Source organism: Protopterus annectens, chromosome 6.part0, assembly GCF_019279795.1.
Source record: "Protopterus annectens isolate FY-2018-M chromosome 6.part0, PAN1.0, whole genome shotgun sequence".
In the NCBI taxonomy this organism is placed as follows: Eukaryota; Metazoa; Chordata; order Ceratodontiformes; family Protopteridae; genus Protopterus; species Protopterus annectens.
The window spans coordinates 1,327,791,862-1,327,808,607 of NC_056737.1; the positions used below are offsets into that span (position 1 = coordinate 1,327,791,862).

A 16,746-nucleotide genomic window follows, 5' to 3' on the forward strand; every position below is an offset into this window, starting at 1 on the left:
CTTCCCAATGGAAGTGTTCCCTCAAGGTATGCAAGGTTTCCCCGAAAGAAAAATCCTCTGGGGGGGGATACAGAAGGAATGGACTGCTCTGCATCAGAATCTTCAAAAGGGGAGTACGAGTGTTCCTCTTCATCAGAATGTTCTGAAATAATGGAGCCCTGGTCAGAAGAGGGAGAATCTTCCTCCACTCTGGGTCTCTTGTCCGGAGGGGGTTGGAAACCCCCTGATAAGAGTAATTAAATCCTCAGCCATTTTGAGCATCTGCTTTTTAGGCATGGGGCCTGGAGAAGGGCCCTGTGCAACAGACCTCTTGGAATGCATGGCTGATTTAGACTTAGTAAAGGCCTTTATGGAAAAGGAAGAAGAAGGTCTGAAGACACCATGGGTGGAAGTGGACCTGTCCACATTAAGAGGCTCAACACTCACAGTGGCTTCGGTGGCTGTAGTCAGGGTATGGGCCGAGGAACCTGTGGTTTCGGTTACAGAAGACACCGCCAGAGAAGTGTCGTCGGTTGTCAGGGGCTGCGTAGGTGCCTCGCTGAGAACCGGACCACGTGTAGCCGGTTTTGGCGTGGTGTCGGTCTTTGTCCTTGCGTTTTTTTGGACAAAACAGTAGTCGGGAGTCTCTGATGACATTTTATAATTAAAAGCTTTACCAAAAAAGTGCTGGGCGAACTCCGCCCAACGCTTAACTGTGCGTTTATTGAAAGTAGCACAAAAGCGACAGCCCGAGACGTCGTGGTCTGGGTCTAAACAAGGTATATAGAGGGAATGGAAATCCTTATGCGGTATTTGCTTCCCACAAGAAATACAATTGTTAACTTTGTCTGACATCGGTCTGAGGCAAGAAAAGTTTTCCCAACGGGGTACTTAGCTTTAAAGAAGACTTCAGTTTCCAAATTTTCGTAATTTCAGGAGCTGGCCGACCGGCACTTGCGAATTGCTTCTGCTTCGGGCACCGCGCGGCAAAAAAGACTGAAGAAAATGGCGTCGGCTGTGTCTTATATACCCCTGCCGCACTGACGTCAGGAAAGAAAGCGACAACAACCGACGCCGGACCTAGACTTTGGAATTCAGCTGACCGAGGACCCGCCTGACGGCAGGAGAACCCATCTGTTATGACTGCAGCTGTATGCACGATGAACATCTAAGGCCTGTAGGCCTGATTATAAAAGTTAACTACAGGGGTGGGTAGGGCTTACGAAACAAACTCTATTAAGTAAAAAATCGATAGGTAACAACGTAGGGGAAAAAAGCCTAATAACTATCTCAAAAAATTAGAAATTCGTTGAAAAAAAATCCTTTACTGACCTGAGCCAGTAAAAAAGCAACCTCGCAGCGAAGCGGCAAACGAGATCTGGGGAGTTAGCGCATGGTATTGTGGGATATAGGGCTGCCTCGAGCCGGTAAAAATAGCTCTCGAGCTATAATATAGGCAGAGTCGGAGCCGAGGATCGGCTCCGAACCCATTCAGCAAGAATGAAGGCGAGAATGACAACTTAACATCGAAGCGTTCCTGGCCAGCATAGTCAGTAGCTGTTGTAAAGTCAGCATTTTGAATTTTGGAATGTCCAGGAAAGTGTTCAAAATTGATAAGTCCAGTATTGGACACCAGGCATTGTCTTTTCTGGGTACCAGGAAAAGTCCTGAATAAAAACCTTATCCTTTTTCCTTTTCTGGTACTGGTTGAATAGCCCCTATATCCACGAGGGACATAACTTGTTTCTGAGCCTCTGCCTATTGATTTTGTGGCAGATCTGGCCAACCGTTTGGAATTGGCAAAGTATGGAAATTAAATCTGTACCCCAGGGATACTACGTTTAATACCCACCTGTCCTGGGTAATTAGCTGCCAATTTTAAGCATGAAGTGCTAATTTTCCCCCCAAGGGGGCTGCCAAAAGATAAGTGCTTGGTGAAGGTAGAGGGAAGTCATTGAGACTGCTTACTGTAGGGTTGTACTTTGTTTCCTCCAGACTTGGAGGTGGAGGGCACCCCATTGCTTTGGCCTGTAAGAACCCTGTGATTGGTATCTAGTGCCTTTTGAGCGCCTGGATTTGCCTTGAGAGGCTCTGTTGGACACAGGAAAGAACCAATTTTTAGTAGGCCAGTGCCTAATGAACCTGGGTGGCTGCACTTGTAAGAAATCTTTTACAGTTTGCATAGATTTAGCTTTGTCTTCCATTTTCTTTAAAATCTCTTCTGCCTTATTACCAAACAGACTAACATGCTGCAAAGGGGCATCCAACAATTTAGCTTTAACATGATCAGGCAGATTTTGCTCCTTGAGCCAGACATGCCTTCTAATCACAGATCCAGTAACTGCGGCCCTACAGGAGGCCTCCACGGAATCAAAACTACATTGCTAAGTATGCTTTCCAACCTGTTCTGCTGCATGCAATAATTCCTGTAATTCTTTATTTTCCAGACAATCAGAAATCAACATCACTTTCTGTTTCAATAAGCCCATAACATGCTGTTGATATTTAAGTATATGAAACTGGCAGTTTAAGGCCCTAATTGCCAAGGTTGCAGACGTATAAACCTTCTTTTCCCATCTATCCAGCGCCCTGGAATCTCTATCAGAGGGGGTAGGATTTTTGGCTCTAGAGGCCTTTACACCTTTGGGACACTGTGAGACAGTCTCAGGATCAGCAGCAGGATTTTTGATTAGAAATTTGTGGGAGTCAGGAACCCTGTAATATCTGTTTGGCTTACTAGGAGCCGGAGGTAGGGAATCAGGAGCCATGCTTGATTCCGAAAACACATCATCAACAATGTCTAATACAGGAGGTATTGCCAAAGGCCTATGCTGAGGAAGAAGAAGGAAATCCTTAAGCCTCTTTTTTGATTCAGAGAAATCCTGACTCTCCCAATGAAAATGTTCCCTTAAAGTATGCAAGGTTTCTCCAAAAGAATAATCCTCAGGAGGAGATGCAGATGGGATGGATTCTTCTGCATCGGAATCCTCATATGGTGGAATAAAAAATTCCTGATCAGAAGAGGAATCAGAAGAAATGGAAACCTGATCTGAAGATTCATAATCAGTGTCTTGCCTAGGCCTCTTAGCAGGGGGGGTTGGGAACCCCTGATCAAGGTAATGAAGTCCTCAGCCATTTTGATCATCTGTTTTTTAGGCATAGGGGCTTGAGCACGTGGCTCATGCGTAATTTTTTTAGACATAGATGTTTTTGATCTTGTTTTTTGAAGCTGGCATCTGTTTTATATAAAAATGTTGAGGTCTGAAAACTCCCTCAGAAGCTGGTGCCTGCTCAGCGGCTCTGGACCCATCCAAGGGAGAGACATCCACGGGTTCAATACTCTGTAAATCTCGCGGCATACCGGACTCCCCATGGGTCTCGGTAGAGGCCTGTGACTCAAAAGTAGGGGGTATCAGGGGCTGCAAAAGCGCCTCACTGAGTACCGGCGACTGACTTAGGAGAAGTTTCATCGTCGGTTTTGGACCTCAACGGTCTGTCTCTGTCTTCTTCTTTGCGTTTTTTGTGAACTCCAGTAGTCGGATTGCTAACCAACGACATTTTGGATCCAAAATATTTAGAAGCAAAAATATACCGACGCTTAATAGTGTGTTGGTTAAATCTAGCACAAAACCGACAGCAAGGCACGTTATGATCTGGGCAATACAGTACAAATGAAAATCCTTATGAGGTATTTGCTTCCCACAAGTAATGAAGTTATTAACTTTTACTGACATCGGTAAGGAGCAAGAAAAAGTGTCCCCAATGGGGTACTTAGCTTTAAATGAAGACTTCGGTTATGAAACTCGAATGCGAAAACTTCAGGAGTCGGCCAACGGCACTTTCTAATTGCTTCTGCTTCGGGCACCGCATGGCAAGAAAGACTGAATAAAATGGCATCGGCTGCATGTTTTATACCCCCGACGACCTGACGTCATGGAAGAGGAGACAGCAACCGACGCAGGACCCAAGACTTTGTTATTCAGGCCGACTGAGGGCAACCTGCCAGCAGATTACCCAAATGAAATGGCTGCAACAGTGAAACACGAAGAACATCATGTCAGCATCCCTTCACAGAAAATTCAGTTTGACAGGGTAAATACATGTAAGTTGTCACATTGTCTGCAAAAGCAGTGCATCTCTAATAAAAATTGTTACACCGACAAAATCCAGTTCCCCAAATATTCAAAATCCAATAATCTGACATATAAAAATGGTGGGTAAGTATTCACAGTGTAATACTGTCAGTGCCACAAAGAAGAGAGTAGTTTTGATAGAAGAAAAGGCATGTAACTTATATAGTTAGCACTAAGCACTAGATAAAGAAACATTGCCTTTACAAAGAAAAAAAGACTGCCCTCAGTCAAGAATCGCTGAAAATAACCAGAGTAAAAAAAAAAAAAAAAACCTTTTCTTACTATTTTGTAAAGATTTAGTACGTATTTATATAAAAATATATCTATAAACATAAACAGATACATACAGAGATAAATGTATACATATCTGTTATGATATGTGGACTGCTTCTGGCCTAATTATCTTTGTTCGACATCTGTTTAATTGACAATTTGGTCAAAAGTAGCAGATCAGATGACTGTTGGGGTTGAGGAATTTGCCCTTTCCCTGAAGATCGTGCAACCTTAGAGTCAGAATATACAACTAACAGGGGGTTTGTGTGTGTGTGTGTGTGTGGGGGGTTTACTTTCCAGCAAAAAAAAAAAAAGAAGTTATATCTTACCATAACGTTCCATCTGACTTGTTGATCTTCTTCCAGTCATCACTGATGGGTTTGGTTCAGAGCCCTCGGAACAGAGTTGGCCTTATACCAAGCTTGCGTGCACCAAAAACTCTCGAATTAAGCTCTTACCCACAATGCTCTTTGCTCAGTTACCTCAGATCAAGTTTGCATGCAACATATAGAAGAAGAAATAAGTCAGAGGCCATCTCTGCGCAGAAACCCTAACACACCACAAAGACCCAGAAGATCCACCAGGAACCTTAGCAGGGGGTCGGTGGGAGGGTGTGATGACTGGAAGAAGATCAACAACTCAGATGGAACGTTATGGGAAGTTGCTAATCTTCTTCCTATTCATCACTGATGGGACAGAGTCCCCAGCTACTTGGAGAACCTGGGTGGTCCTTATGAAAGAACATTCCTGAGAACCATTGACCCAAAGGCTGCTCTTCCCCTGGAGATCAGATCCAATTTGTAATGCTTGATAAAAGTGTGGGACTTAGCCCAAATGGCAACTGCACAAATGTCATCCATGGATGCCCTAGAGTGGAAGGCAACAGATGCTGCAATAGCCCTAGTTGAGTGATCTTTGATTTGGCCAGGCTTAGAACCCTCCGTCAGTGAATATGTGAAGGCAATGCAATCCCTAAGCCATTTAGAGAAAGTGACTTTCGAAACTGCTCCTCCCATTCTAGGACCCACAAAGGAAATGAAAAGCTGGTCCGACTTGCGAAAGGATTTAGTTCTGTCCAGATAGAAACGTAACTGTCTATGAACATCCAAGGAATGTACGCAGTATTCTCCCTTGTTAGAGTAATTTGGGAAGAACACAGGGAGCTCAATGGACTGGTTAATCGAAAAATCAGAAACCACTTTGGGGAGAAAGGACGAGTTAGTATGAAGTGATACACTGTCCTTATGAAAGATAAGATAAGGGCTCTTGATACATAATGCTTGTAATTCAGAAGTTCTTCTGGCTGAGGTTAAAGGCACCAGAAATAAGGAGTTCCATGACAGGAATTTTAGATCACATGTCGCAGCCAGCTCAAAAGGCGGCAAAGAAAGAAAATGCAGAACCCAGGACAGATTCCATGCCTCCACCGTCTGTCTGATGGGAGGCCTGCTGTGGAAAATACCCTTGAGGAAGGTCTTGCAAAGGTGAGAGGAAAAAGTGGCACTCAATCTGACCCGTTATGGAAGATGGAAACAGCTGCTAGATGGACTCGAATGGTGGAAGCTGAGGCCCCACTGTCTAACAGTTCAGCCAGATAATAAAGAATAGTGGCTACGGGGGCTGAGAACGGGTCTATTTTCTGATTACGTGACCAAACAGAGAATCTTTTCCATTTGTCCCTGTAAAGTTTCCTGGTGGATGGTTTCTGAGAGGCCAAGATAATATCACATACGAGTGAGGAAAGAGTTTCCTGCCTGGCAACTAATGGAAGTGGAGAAACCAAGCTGTCAGCTTGAGAGTGGACAGATTCAGAGGAGTCAGCCCTTGTGGATGAGATATGATGTACTGGCGAGCATCTAGGATCCAAGGAGGTTGTAACAGATGAGGTTGAAGGAAGGGAAACCACACTTGAAGAGGCCAGAACAGGGCAATGAGGATCATTTTGCTTCTCAACCGAATAGCTTTCCTTAGAACAAGGGGAATTAGAGGAATCTGAGGATAAGCATAAAGGAGACCCTTGGCTAATCGTGGATCAAAGAGTCTCTCGGTGACTCCCCGAGAGGGGGAAAGAGGGCAAAGTAGCTGCTGCATTTTGTGTTTGAGGGAGAGGCAAAAAGGTTGCAGCATGGCTGGCCCCAACGGCTGAAAATTTCTGCCGCCACACTCTGGTTGAGAGACCCCTCGTGAGGATGAAAAATGCATCTGCTCAGCCTGTCCGCAATCACGTTGAAGCTCCCCTGGACATGCGTTGTGATCAGAAAGTGGTTGGAAGCTATCGCCCACTGCCAGATTCTCATGGCTTCGCGACATAGGGGGTAAGATTTGGTCCCTCCCTGTTTATGTACCAGACCACGGACATGTTGCCTGACTGGACAACAATCGTTCTGGACAGAAGGAGCGGATGAAAAGCTTGCAATGCCAATAGCACCGCTCTTAACTCCAGGACATTGATATGCAAGTTGACCTCTACATCGGACCACGTGCCTTGGACTGACTTTCCCTGGGAAGTGCCCCCCCACCCCATCAGGGAAGCATCCGTGGTCACCGTGGTGCTGGGTTGGGGAGACTGGAAGGGGCGACACCAAAGATTTTTGTCCGTACTCATCCACCAGAGAAGATCTAGTTTGCAAGTGTTGGTGATGAGAATCTGTGAGCTCAGGGGGTGAAGTGTGGGTATCCACTGGGCCTGAAAGAGCCATTGTAGTAATCTTGTGTGTAGTCTGGCTAAGGGAACTACAGGGATGGCTGCAGCCATAGATCCCAAGGCTTGGAGGGCTTCCCTTGCAGACACCTTTCTTCAACAGAGTATCACTTGAACTTGTGCCCTTAGTCTCTGAAGCCTGTGGAGAGGAAGTGAGATCAGGCTTGACTGGGTGTTGAATATTGCCCCTATGAATTCCAGTTGTTGTGAGGGTTGAAGGTTGGATTTCTCCCAATGTATGGTGATGCCTAGTGACTCCGCTAGAACCAGGGAGTAGCGGAGGGCCCTGACCAGAAGACGCATGGTGTGGGCAGAGAGGAGCCAATCGTCTAGGTACGGAAACACCTGGAATCCCTGAAGTCTCAGATGAGCTGTTACCACTGCAAGGCATTTCGTGAACACTCTGGGGGGCCATTGAGAGACCGAAAGGCAGGGCTTTGAATAGGTAGTGATTGGCTCCCAATCGGAAGCGAAGGAGTCACCTGGAGCGCTTGTCCATCTTGATATGGTAATACGCATCCCGGAGATCTAATGAGCACATCCACACACCCTCCCGCAGAAAGGGGAGGATGGCTTGAATCGTGACCATGCGGAATTTGGTCTGAACTACTGATTTGTTTAGTTGGCTGAGATCCAGAATGGGCCTCCAGTCCCCGTTTTCTTTGGCACCAAAAAGAATCATGAGTAGAACCCTGATCCGCACTGATTTGGGAGGACCTGTTGGATGGCTCGTTTTTGACATGGCTTTTGTATTTCAGAAGCTGCCGCCTCACTTTGACTGGGTGGAACATCGGGAAGGGATTTCGGAGGTCTCGGATAAGCTACTAGAGGAATATGGTAGCATCTGGTAATGATGTTTGTAATGGACAGCCAGGCAGCTTGGTACAGAGAAAAACGTGCCCCAACTGCTTCCAGAGGAAAGTAATCGGGCAACGCCTTAGGAGTGCTGATATGGTCTACCCGATAAGGAATCTCTGGAGCCCTGGTTCCGGGGACCCCTTCTGCCCCGAAAGGGACATCTTCCATTATTGGTACCCCCTCTGCCTCTGGAGAAGTCCTCACCACGTGCGTCTCGGAAAGGACCTTGAGACTTCTTGTGCCAAATCTTCCCGCTCCTATGATTCCTGGAGAAGGAACGCTGAGGTTTGGAAAAGTGTAGGCCAATGGCAGACAAGGTTTTCTCATCTTGCTCGCACCTGGCTAATGTATCCTTCACCTTAGCACCGAACAGAGCTGATGGCTCGATAGGGGCATTTAGAAAGGAAGACTTGAAGGAGTCTGCGATGTCACAAATGTGCATTCAGGCATGGCGTTTCATGACTACACCTGCACCCGCAGCTCTAGCTGCTCCTTTGGTTGCATCTGACAGCAACCTCATGGATGAATTAGATACTGATTCTAGGGTGGCAAGTCGGGAAGCAACTTTACCTTGTGCTCCATCCGATACTTGGCCCGTGAGGGGTCCAGAGAGTTCGGAGATAAGATCTCTCTGGAGCCTCGCAAAATGTGCCAAAAAGTTCAGAGACCTAACTGCAAAGGTCGGTGACGCAAAGACTTGCTTCCCTAATCTGTCCACTGCTCGGGACTCTCTGTTGGGTGGGTGAACAGCAGGACTCACTTCTGCAAAGTCCGTTTTTGTGGCTGCAGTCACCACCATAGCGTCCACTGGCGAACCTCTAGACCAATGAGGTTGATCCCCTGGAGGGGAAGAGTACCTTGTCTGATCTTCTGGGGATGGCATCAACGGAGTCAGGGTTCTTCCATGCCCGTTGCATGATGAGTTTAACCAACTCATCAGCGGGGGGAATCATCCAAGAAGTACAGGGCCGAGAGCAAAAGGCCTGCAGGAATACAGATTCCTCAGAGAAAGGGTTGGAGGACTTCCAGTCACCCTCTGTTTCAAGATTTCCATGATATCTCCGAAGGAGACATCGTCAGGGGGTGACCGTGGGGACCCTTCCCCATCATCGTAGTCTGTATCTCCCTGAGGAACACCTCTGGGGAGTCCATGTGTTTCCTCTTACATACCTGTTTCTGAGGGGGTTCTTTGGTGGTAGCATCCAAAGAAGACTCAGAAAGGGAAATACCCTGGGTAGGGGTTTCCTGGGCCTTCTGCTCTCGGAGTCCTGGGGGGGGTTGCCTTTGACAGCTGCAGCTCAGAAGGAACTAGGGGAATAACCAATGGAGGAGGATTGCTAGAAGCAAGCACCGTCTCCATCACCTGTAAAGCGGGCCAGCCCGAAGAGGAGTGGGAGCCCGGAACCGAAGAAGATAAAATCGGAACCGTGGTCATACCCCACTCCAGACGGTCCGCCCCCAGGGACAGTGCCTCAAGCAGACTCGGAGTGGTAGTCGCCCTCTGATCCGAAGTCGGAACCGACAATACCGTTGGAGCAGAGACTGGAACTGGAGGTTCCACCCCACCCCCCAAGTATGAGATTGAGGAAGGGTGGGTTCCGATGGAACCAACACCCAAAGGGGCCTCGGGGCCTCAGACAGTGTCGTTGTCGGTGCCGAGGAAGGGAGTCCTCTAGAAAAAGTTGGATAAATGATCCCTGGAACAGAGGGATCCAAGGGAGGACGGTAAGTAGGGGTTTCTGGAGTAATAGACCCAAAGCCTGGAGTGGGATAGGGTCTAAGCAGATTTGAAATTCCCCTGGCGGTCAGCAGCTGGTCACAAAAGCACACCACATTCAATTCGGAAAGGCTCCTGGTGGATCTCATCGATGCCCCTGAGGGGGAATCAGGCCGGTCCAAAAAGGGGCTGCAGACTTGTCCAGCAAACGGGTCCACAGACGAGTACTGGGTCTGTGGTGTATCGCAGAACAGCACAGACGATTCTAATTTTGAAACCGGCAACAACGGTACGGTTGGAGCCATGAACGGGCTCGGAGCCGAGGTCACAACAGGGGTGGATGACAAAAATGGTTCCGAGGTAGTTGTCGGAACCAATAGCGGAGCAGAAATGGGCGATGTTGGTGCAGAGATGGAAACAGATAAGCTGATCGGAACCAAGGCACTAGATGGCGCCGTAGTCGTTGGTGCCAGGGCAGGCGCCAACAAGGCGACCTCGGTAAGCTTCATTGGAGCCAAGCTCCGAACCGAGGAGGCAGAACGGCGCTCTGAGGAGGACTTATGGGCCTTGTGTTTATGACTTTTACCTCTGTAACCGGCCAGTGAAGAGGGGTCCGAGCGAGGATGTTTCTTGTCCACAGAAAGAGGGGATGAGACCTCTGTCGCAGAAATCGCCTCTGAAAAAGGCGAAGCAAGTAGCCCCTTCAAAATCAGTTTGTTATGACGTTCATTTAGCGTCCGCTGACTGAAGCTAGCACAAATATCACACAGGGGTTTTGCTGACAAATGCGGAACCCCAAAACAGTACACACACTCTTCATGGAGATCACTATTCATCAGTTTACCACTGCAAGCAGAGCAGCGTTTAAACCCTGTAGTTAGTTCCCTTCTTTTCAGACATCCCAGAACACACTCTCACGCAAAAGGGAGAGAGTGAGGAAAGTGGAGGAAATGAAGAAGAAAGAGAGGAAATACCAACAATGGTAACAAGATACCACAAGGGTAGAAAGTTAGAAAATACCAACAATGGTAAGAAAGAGATATCTGTGGGTAGAGTTGAAACACTATAGATATCAAGAACAGACTATAAACAGGAAAAAACTTTTACAAAAACTTGTAAATGTATCAGAAAAATCACTTAGCTGGAGAGCTCGGTGAAATGCTGCTATATGGCTGTGCGGCAAACAAGATCTGAGGTAACTGAGCAAAGGGCATTGTGGGTAGCAGCTTAGCTCGAGAGTTTTTGGTGCACGCAAGCTTGGTATAAGGCCGACTCAGTTTCAAGGGCTCGGAACCGAACCCATCAGTGATGAATAGGAAGAAGATTAACAACTTCAGATGCAATGTTTTCTTTTGCATCCTGTTGCAATGTTTTTGCATGAGAGTGAAGCTCAGTGCACATATAATAGAGTGCCGATGTGCAAAATGTTAATTATTTTGTGTTGACATTATGCATGTAAATATTAGTGATAAAGGTAAGTAAAATCATCTATATCTATACATCTATCTATATAGACAGGTGTGTGTGTGTGTGTGTGTGTGTATGCATGCATAAATGTGCGTCATAAACTCTCAACCTCTTAGTGCAAGAAATCTGGACAAAGCCTGACAAAATGGGGGGGACAAAGGCCCAAAAATAGGGACAGATTATAAATATTGCTCTTATAAACAAAGTTGCTAGAGTAACAGGGTTTGCATTAACATACATTTTCTGAATGATTTGAATTCTGAAACTCAAATGTATGTCACTATTTAGTGACATTAATACTCAGATCAGACTAAAAATAGGAGGTAAAAATCTAGACAGTTGAGATATATATGTGTGTGTGTGTGTGTGTGTGTGTGTGTGTGTGTGTGTGTGTGTGTGTGTGTGTGTATATAGATCTATCCACATATATATATATATATATATATACACACACACACACACACATATATATATATATGTGTGTGTGTGTGTGTGTGTGTGTGTGTGTGTGTGTGTGTGTATTAAATATATACGTATATAAGCAAAGTGCATACTACTCATCTGCAAGGGAGATGTAAAGGGAACACAACTGAGATAGTTATGAGACGATTAGAGCTTTTGGTGTCTGGCCAGTTGCTGTATCCTTGGCAGGATAAAACTCATAAGCTACTGTAGCAGTGACAGAAGGAAGGATAAAAATCTGTAGAAAACCTTGAGTCAAGTTAACCTAAACCTGTGAGGAAAGCTGGCTGGAGTCATGAGAAAAAACTCTGCCAACAATCAAGACTCTAGGCATAATAGGAGCCCTATGTTCAAGTGCTGGGGTCTTAAATCAGTGATCAGCAACCAGGGATTTGTGAGTCCCAGGGGAAGCATCCACAGAGGGTGTGGACGTCATCTCTGCCAATTACTTCAGGGATTATACCCTTCCCTTCCTTGCAATCAAATGATATTTTGAAACAGTCATTGGGAGGCAGGCACCTGATATGCAGCACTGAGCCTGGTCATGCATCTGGTGGCATATGCTAGAGACCAAAGGCACAATGGCTTGTACAGGATTAACATCAGAGGCCTCAGCTGCTCAAGCTCCTTCACAGAACTGACACCCATGGACTTAAGCATCTGTGATGAACCCACATGTTCAAGGTTCTCCCTTTATTTCACTCTCTGGATGTGTTTTTTTTCTTTTCTTTCTACTTTCTGGGATGAATGTCAGCACACCCTGCTGCTGCATAGCTACAGACAGGGCAGATGGTTTAACAGGACTATATGCCTCCCTCTGGTCTAGAAAGCTTAGAGGACGTGTTGTCTTCTTGCCAAAGTCTTCAGATAAAACCCCTGGTAAACACTCCATCTAGCTAGGTCATGCTATGGATCCAGGGAGGAAATGTGCTGATCATGGAGGCCTTTCTGATGTTATTTTTTCCTTACAAGTACATACGGTGGTTTTCTCATGTGTGAATATACCTTAAATTTCCATCTCTGGCAGTCCATTTTTAGACATCTGTTCATGAACAAATTTTTTTACACAAAGTTAGGGAATGAAAAAAGAATCACAAAATCGGTGCAAATCTCTCAATACTCTTCAGCTATATTCCTAGACTGATGCAGACTACAGCATTAAATTTACACACATCAACAAAGAAGTAAAGATTGCATGCAAAGTCACCACATATGTGATGAAGTCCAAGGTAAGACATCATTAGACTTTGCCAGAGGCAAGGGTACTTAGCTCTGAAAATGGGACTCAGCCAGTAGCAGAAATAACACTAAAGGGATGACTGGATTAGTGATCCATGTAATGAACATTCAGGGATTTGAACAAGTTTTAGTCACTTTACCTACATTAAAGAAATGGATGAAATCCCACGAATGGGAAATGATGTGGAGATAGGAACTTCATTTAAAAAAAAAAAAAAAAAAAAAGCAAAGCACAAACTAAAAATCAAAAATCTTGCAAGAAGAAAGCTGAAGGTACGGGGTTTCCTCACTTTCAGCTCAGCTGCACAGATGAAAGATGAAGGTGTGCAGACAAATAATGTAGAAGTCACTAGTATTATCAGACAGTGGACAGAAACGATTTACATTCAGATTATCAAGAAATGCATTTTTAATGGTCAGTACCATTTTTCACTTACAAAGTATCTAAAGATTCTACACAATACAAATTCTATGCATTTGGCACCACCGCCACAATTTGGTGCCAATGGCAAATCTCGCACTCTTTGTGTTTTAATGTCTTACTGTAACTTTAGGCTGGTCACTGACTGGCACAACTGAGTGATCCAGACACCAATACTGGCAAAGAAATGATCATTCAGTGCATGCTGATTGAGTACGAGACACCATATTGGGTGCTGAGCTCAAACAAATATGTTGTTTTGATGAAGGTAGCAAGTGACGCCCCAAGGTTTACTCAAAATGAATACATTTTTTATGCAATTATTAAATAGGTGATCATGATCTTGCCAAAAACTATGCTGTTTCTTCAAATGCATTATCACTCGCAAATAAATCATTTTTCCCTCAAGAATACATTTGTGACTCAATATACAACTGCTGCAAAACTGATTGTTTTTCACTGCACCAACTTTAATGTGTGTGTCAAAGCATCTGTTGTAAGTTTTCAAAGTATTTGTTTTCATTTTCTTGTCAGAAGGCAGTATCAGTCACAAAAAAACAATGTACAGAGTGGTGATTCTGCTCTAGAACATAAAGATATCAAATACATTGGTCTGAAAATGTATTAACTTTGTCAAGCATGTTTTTAAATACAGCTTGTCTGCTCATGAATGATTTTCATTGCTGGATATATTCTAATGTTTGCCACTTACAGATGTTTTTGGACAGAGCAGAACATTCCTGCAACCTGACACTACAATATGAACATTACCAATATATTCCAATATGAAACCATGCTTCAAATGTACTGGATACTATACCTGTCATCCAAGATGATTATTATTTCTCCTGCTTTAAAAGTGAGCTCATTGTCTTCAACTGCCTCAAAGTCATACAGGGCACGGACTTTCCTTGTTTCCTTTTGCTGGGTATGTGTAAAGTCTACAGATGGGTATAAAGGTCTTGTGTCAGTCTGTTGTGACTTCTGCTCTTGTAAGGACAGCTCAATAGCTGGAAAAGGAATTCAAATTAAAATTATCTGCTTTCATATTCCAATAAGATTATCAACAATTAGAAACAAATCCCACACAAAATCTATAAACAATGCACTCAAATATTTACTTCATGTACGAAGCTACAAAAAAAAAAATATATATATATATATATATGAATACCCATAACAAAGTGGGATCATTCATAGGGCCCTGTTAAGCAAGTAAGTCACTTCACTACTTAATTCCAAGTTCTCTTTTGTGTGGTGGCTTCCATCTGTCAAAACCTCAAGACTTCATGAGATCATGGACCCTTTGGACCACCATGAAAAATGTTACCAAGCTGAAGTTAGAGGATATATGATCCTACATGTCTACATTTTTTTTAAATATTTTTAATGAATTATCTGCATGATCTCCCTGTGTTTGCGTGGGTTTCCTCTGGGTGTTCCGGTTTCCTTCCACATTGCAAAGACATGTATCTGGAGCATTTCTCCCCGGGCCTCCACTGAAAATGGGCTCTGTCCCAGTTAGACTTTCCCAGTAAAAAAGAAGTTATGTACTTACCATAACGTTCCATCTGTGTTGTCCATTTCCATTCATCTTTGACATATGGGTTCCGCTTTCATATCAGAACAGACGCTGCTATTACTACTGCTCGTGCAGGCCAAAAACTCTCTGGCTTCACCTCTACCCACAATCCTTCTCTCCCAATTAGCTCAGATTGAGTTTGTATATTAAAGTCACAGATAAGGAAGCCATATTTGATATGCTTTAAAATCACAACAAGTTATATGTACATTATCAGTTCATCCAAAGAGTCTTCAAAGACCAGGGGATGGAGGGAGGGGAGTCAAGGATAAATGAAAATGGAAAACACAGATGGAACTTTAAACTATATAACTTCTTTATCTGATGTTGCCAATTTTCATTTTATCCTTGACATATGTGGCAGCTACCCTAAACCTTGGGAAGACTCATGGAAGGACATTCCAGAGTACCACTGAACCAAAGGATGCTCTTCCCCTAGAGACCAAATCCAATTTGTAATGAGTAATAAAGTTACTGGGAGAAGCCCAAGTAGCTGCTGCACATATATCATCTACTGAAGCTCTAGACTGGAAAACCGCTGAAGTGGCTATAGGTCTTATAGAATGTGCCTTCACAGGCTTAGGCAAAGCCATTTTCTTCTTGTCATAGATAAAGGAAATACAATTCTTGAGCCATCTGGCTAAGGTCACCTTGGCTTACCAAACCTAGCACCTGAAAAGGAGACAGTTGGCTAGATTTTCTCATGTCTTTCGTCCTGTGAAGATAAAAGCATAATTGTCTGTGAACATCTAGCAAATGCAAACAGTATTTACCTCTGTTCGAAAAGTCTGGAAAGAATACTGGTAAATTAACAGTTTGATTGATATTAGAGAGACTGGTGGTGGAGTAGGATCTCTGAAAAGAAGTTTCAGCAAAAGTGTTCCTTTTAAAAATGAGTTACAAAGTCTTTAAGAAGCCAAGAAACATTCCTCCAAACCATCACGGAAATTTGAAATTGCTGCTGGTTGTATTCTGATGGTAGAAAGGGAAGCTCCTGCATTCAAAAGAGAGGCTAAGAAATCTAAAGTATCAGTAGAAGCAGAAAATGGGTCAATATCCTTTTCACAACCCCAAATGGTACAGCTCTTCCATTTACTAGTATATAGTTTATGGGTGGAAGGCTTATGAGAAGCTAGGAGAATGTGGTGTACTGGGGGAAGAAAGGTTAAGATACCTGGCAACTAATGGAACTGGAGGAACCAAGCTGTCAGCTTGAGGTTCACAATAACTGGAAGAACTAGACCGTCTGGATTGATAGGTCTGGCGCTGGGTCCAGAGTCCAAGGTTATTGAATCAGATAAGGCCAAAGAAAGGGGAACCATATCTGTCAAAGCCCAAAGGTAGCAAATAAGGATTACTTTGCTCTTCAACCTGAGTACCTTCTGTAAGAATTTTGGAATTAGAGGTATTGGGGGAAAGGCGTATAGGAGTTTGGAGAGTCAACTGTGGAGAACAGCGTCTCTTGGTGACTTCCCCAAAGGGATTAGGGCAAAGTAGTTGCTGCACTTTTTGTTTAGGGGAGAGGCGAACAAGTCGCAGCAAGGCTGGCCCCATTGACAGAACATCTTTTCCATCACTTTTGGACTGAGCGACCACTTGTGAGGCTGGAGAATACATCTGCTCAGTTTTGTCTGCTATTACACTGAACTCCACGGAATGTGCGTTGCTATCAGAAAGCGGTTGGAAGAGATCCCCCACTGGCACACACTGTGCTTCTTGACAAAGGAGATAAGATTTGGTTCCCCACTGTTTGTTGATGTACCTAACTACTTGACATTTTGTCTGCTTGAACTGCAATTGTTCCCACAGGAAGAGCGGTTTGAAAGGTTTGCAATGCTAAAAGCACCACTCTTAGTTCCAGAACATTGATATTCAAGTTGGCCTCTAAGGGGGACCAAGTGTTTTGGGCAGTCA

The 16,746-nt window shown here is 44.5% G+C and overlaps 1 protein-coding gene across 1 annotated transcript in view; it reads right to left on the minus strand.

The window, feature by feature from the left end:
* STAM2 (signal transducing adaptor molecule 2) overlaps window positions 1-16,746 on the minus strand; it is a gene marked incomplete in the record, with an annotated part of 1,442,819 nt that overhangs the window by 743,496 nt on the left and 682,577 nt on the right. Inside the window, 1 exon segment of the mRNA XM_044074901.1 lies at window positions 14,071-14,260. Within this exon segment, the coding sequence (XP_043930836.1) occupies window positions 14,071-14,260 (190 nt within the window).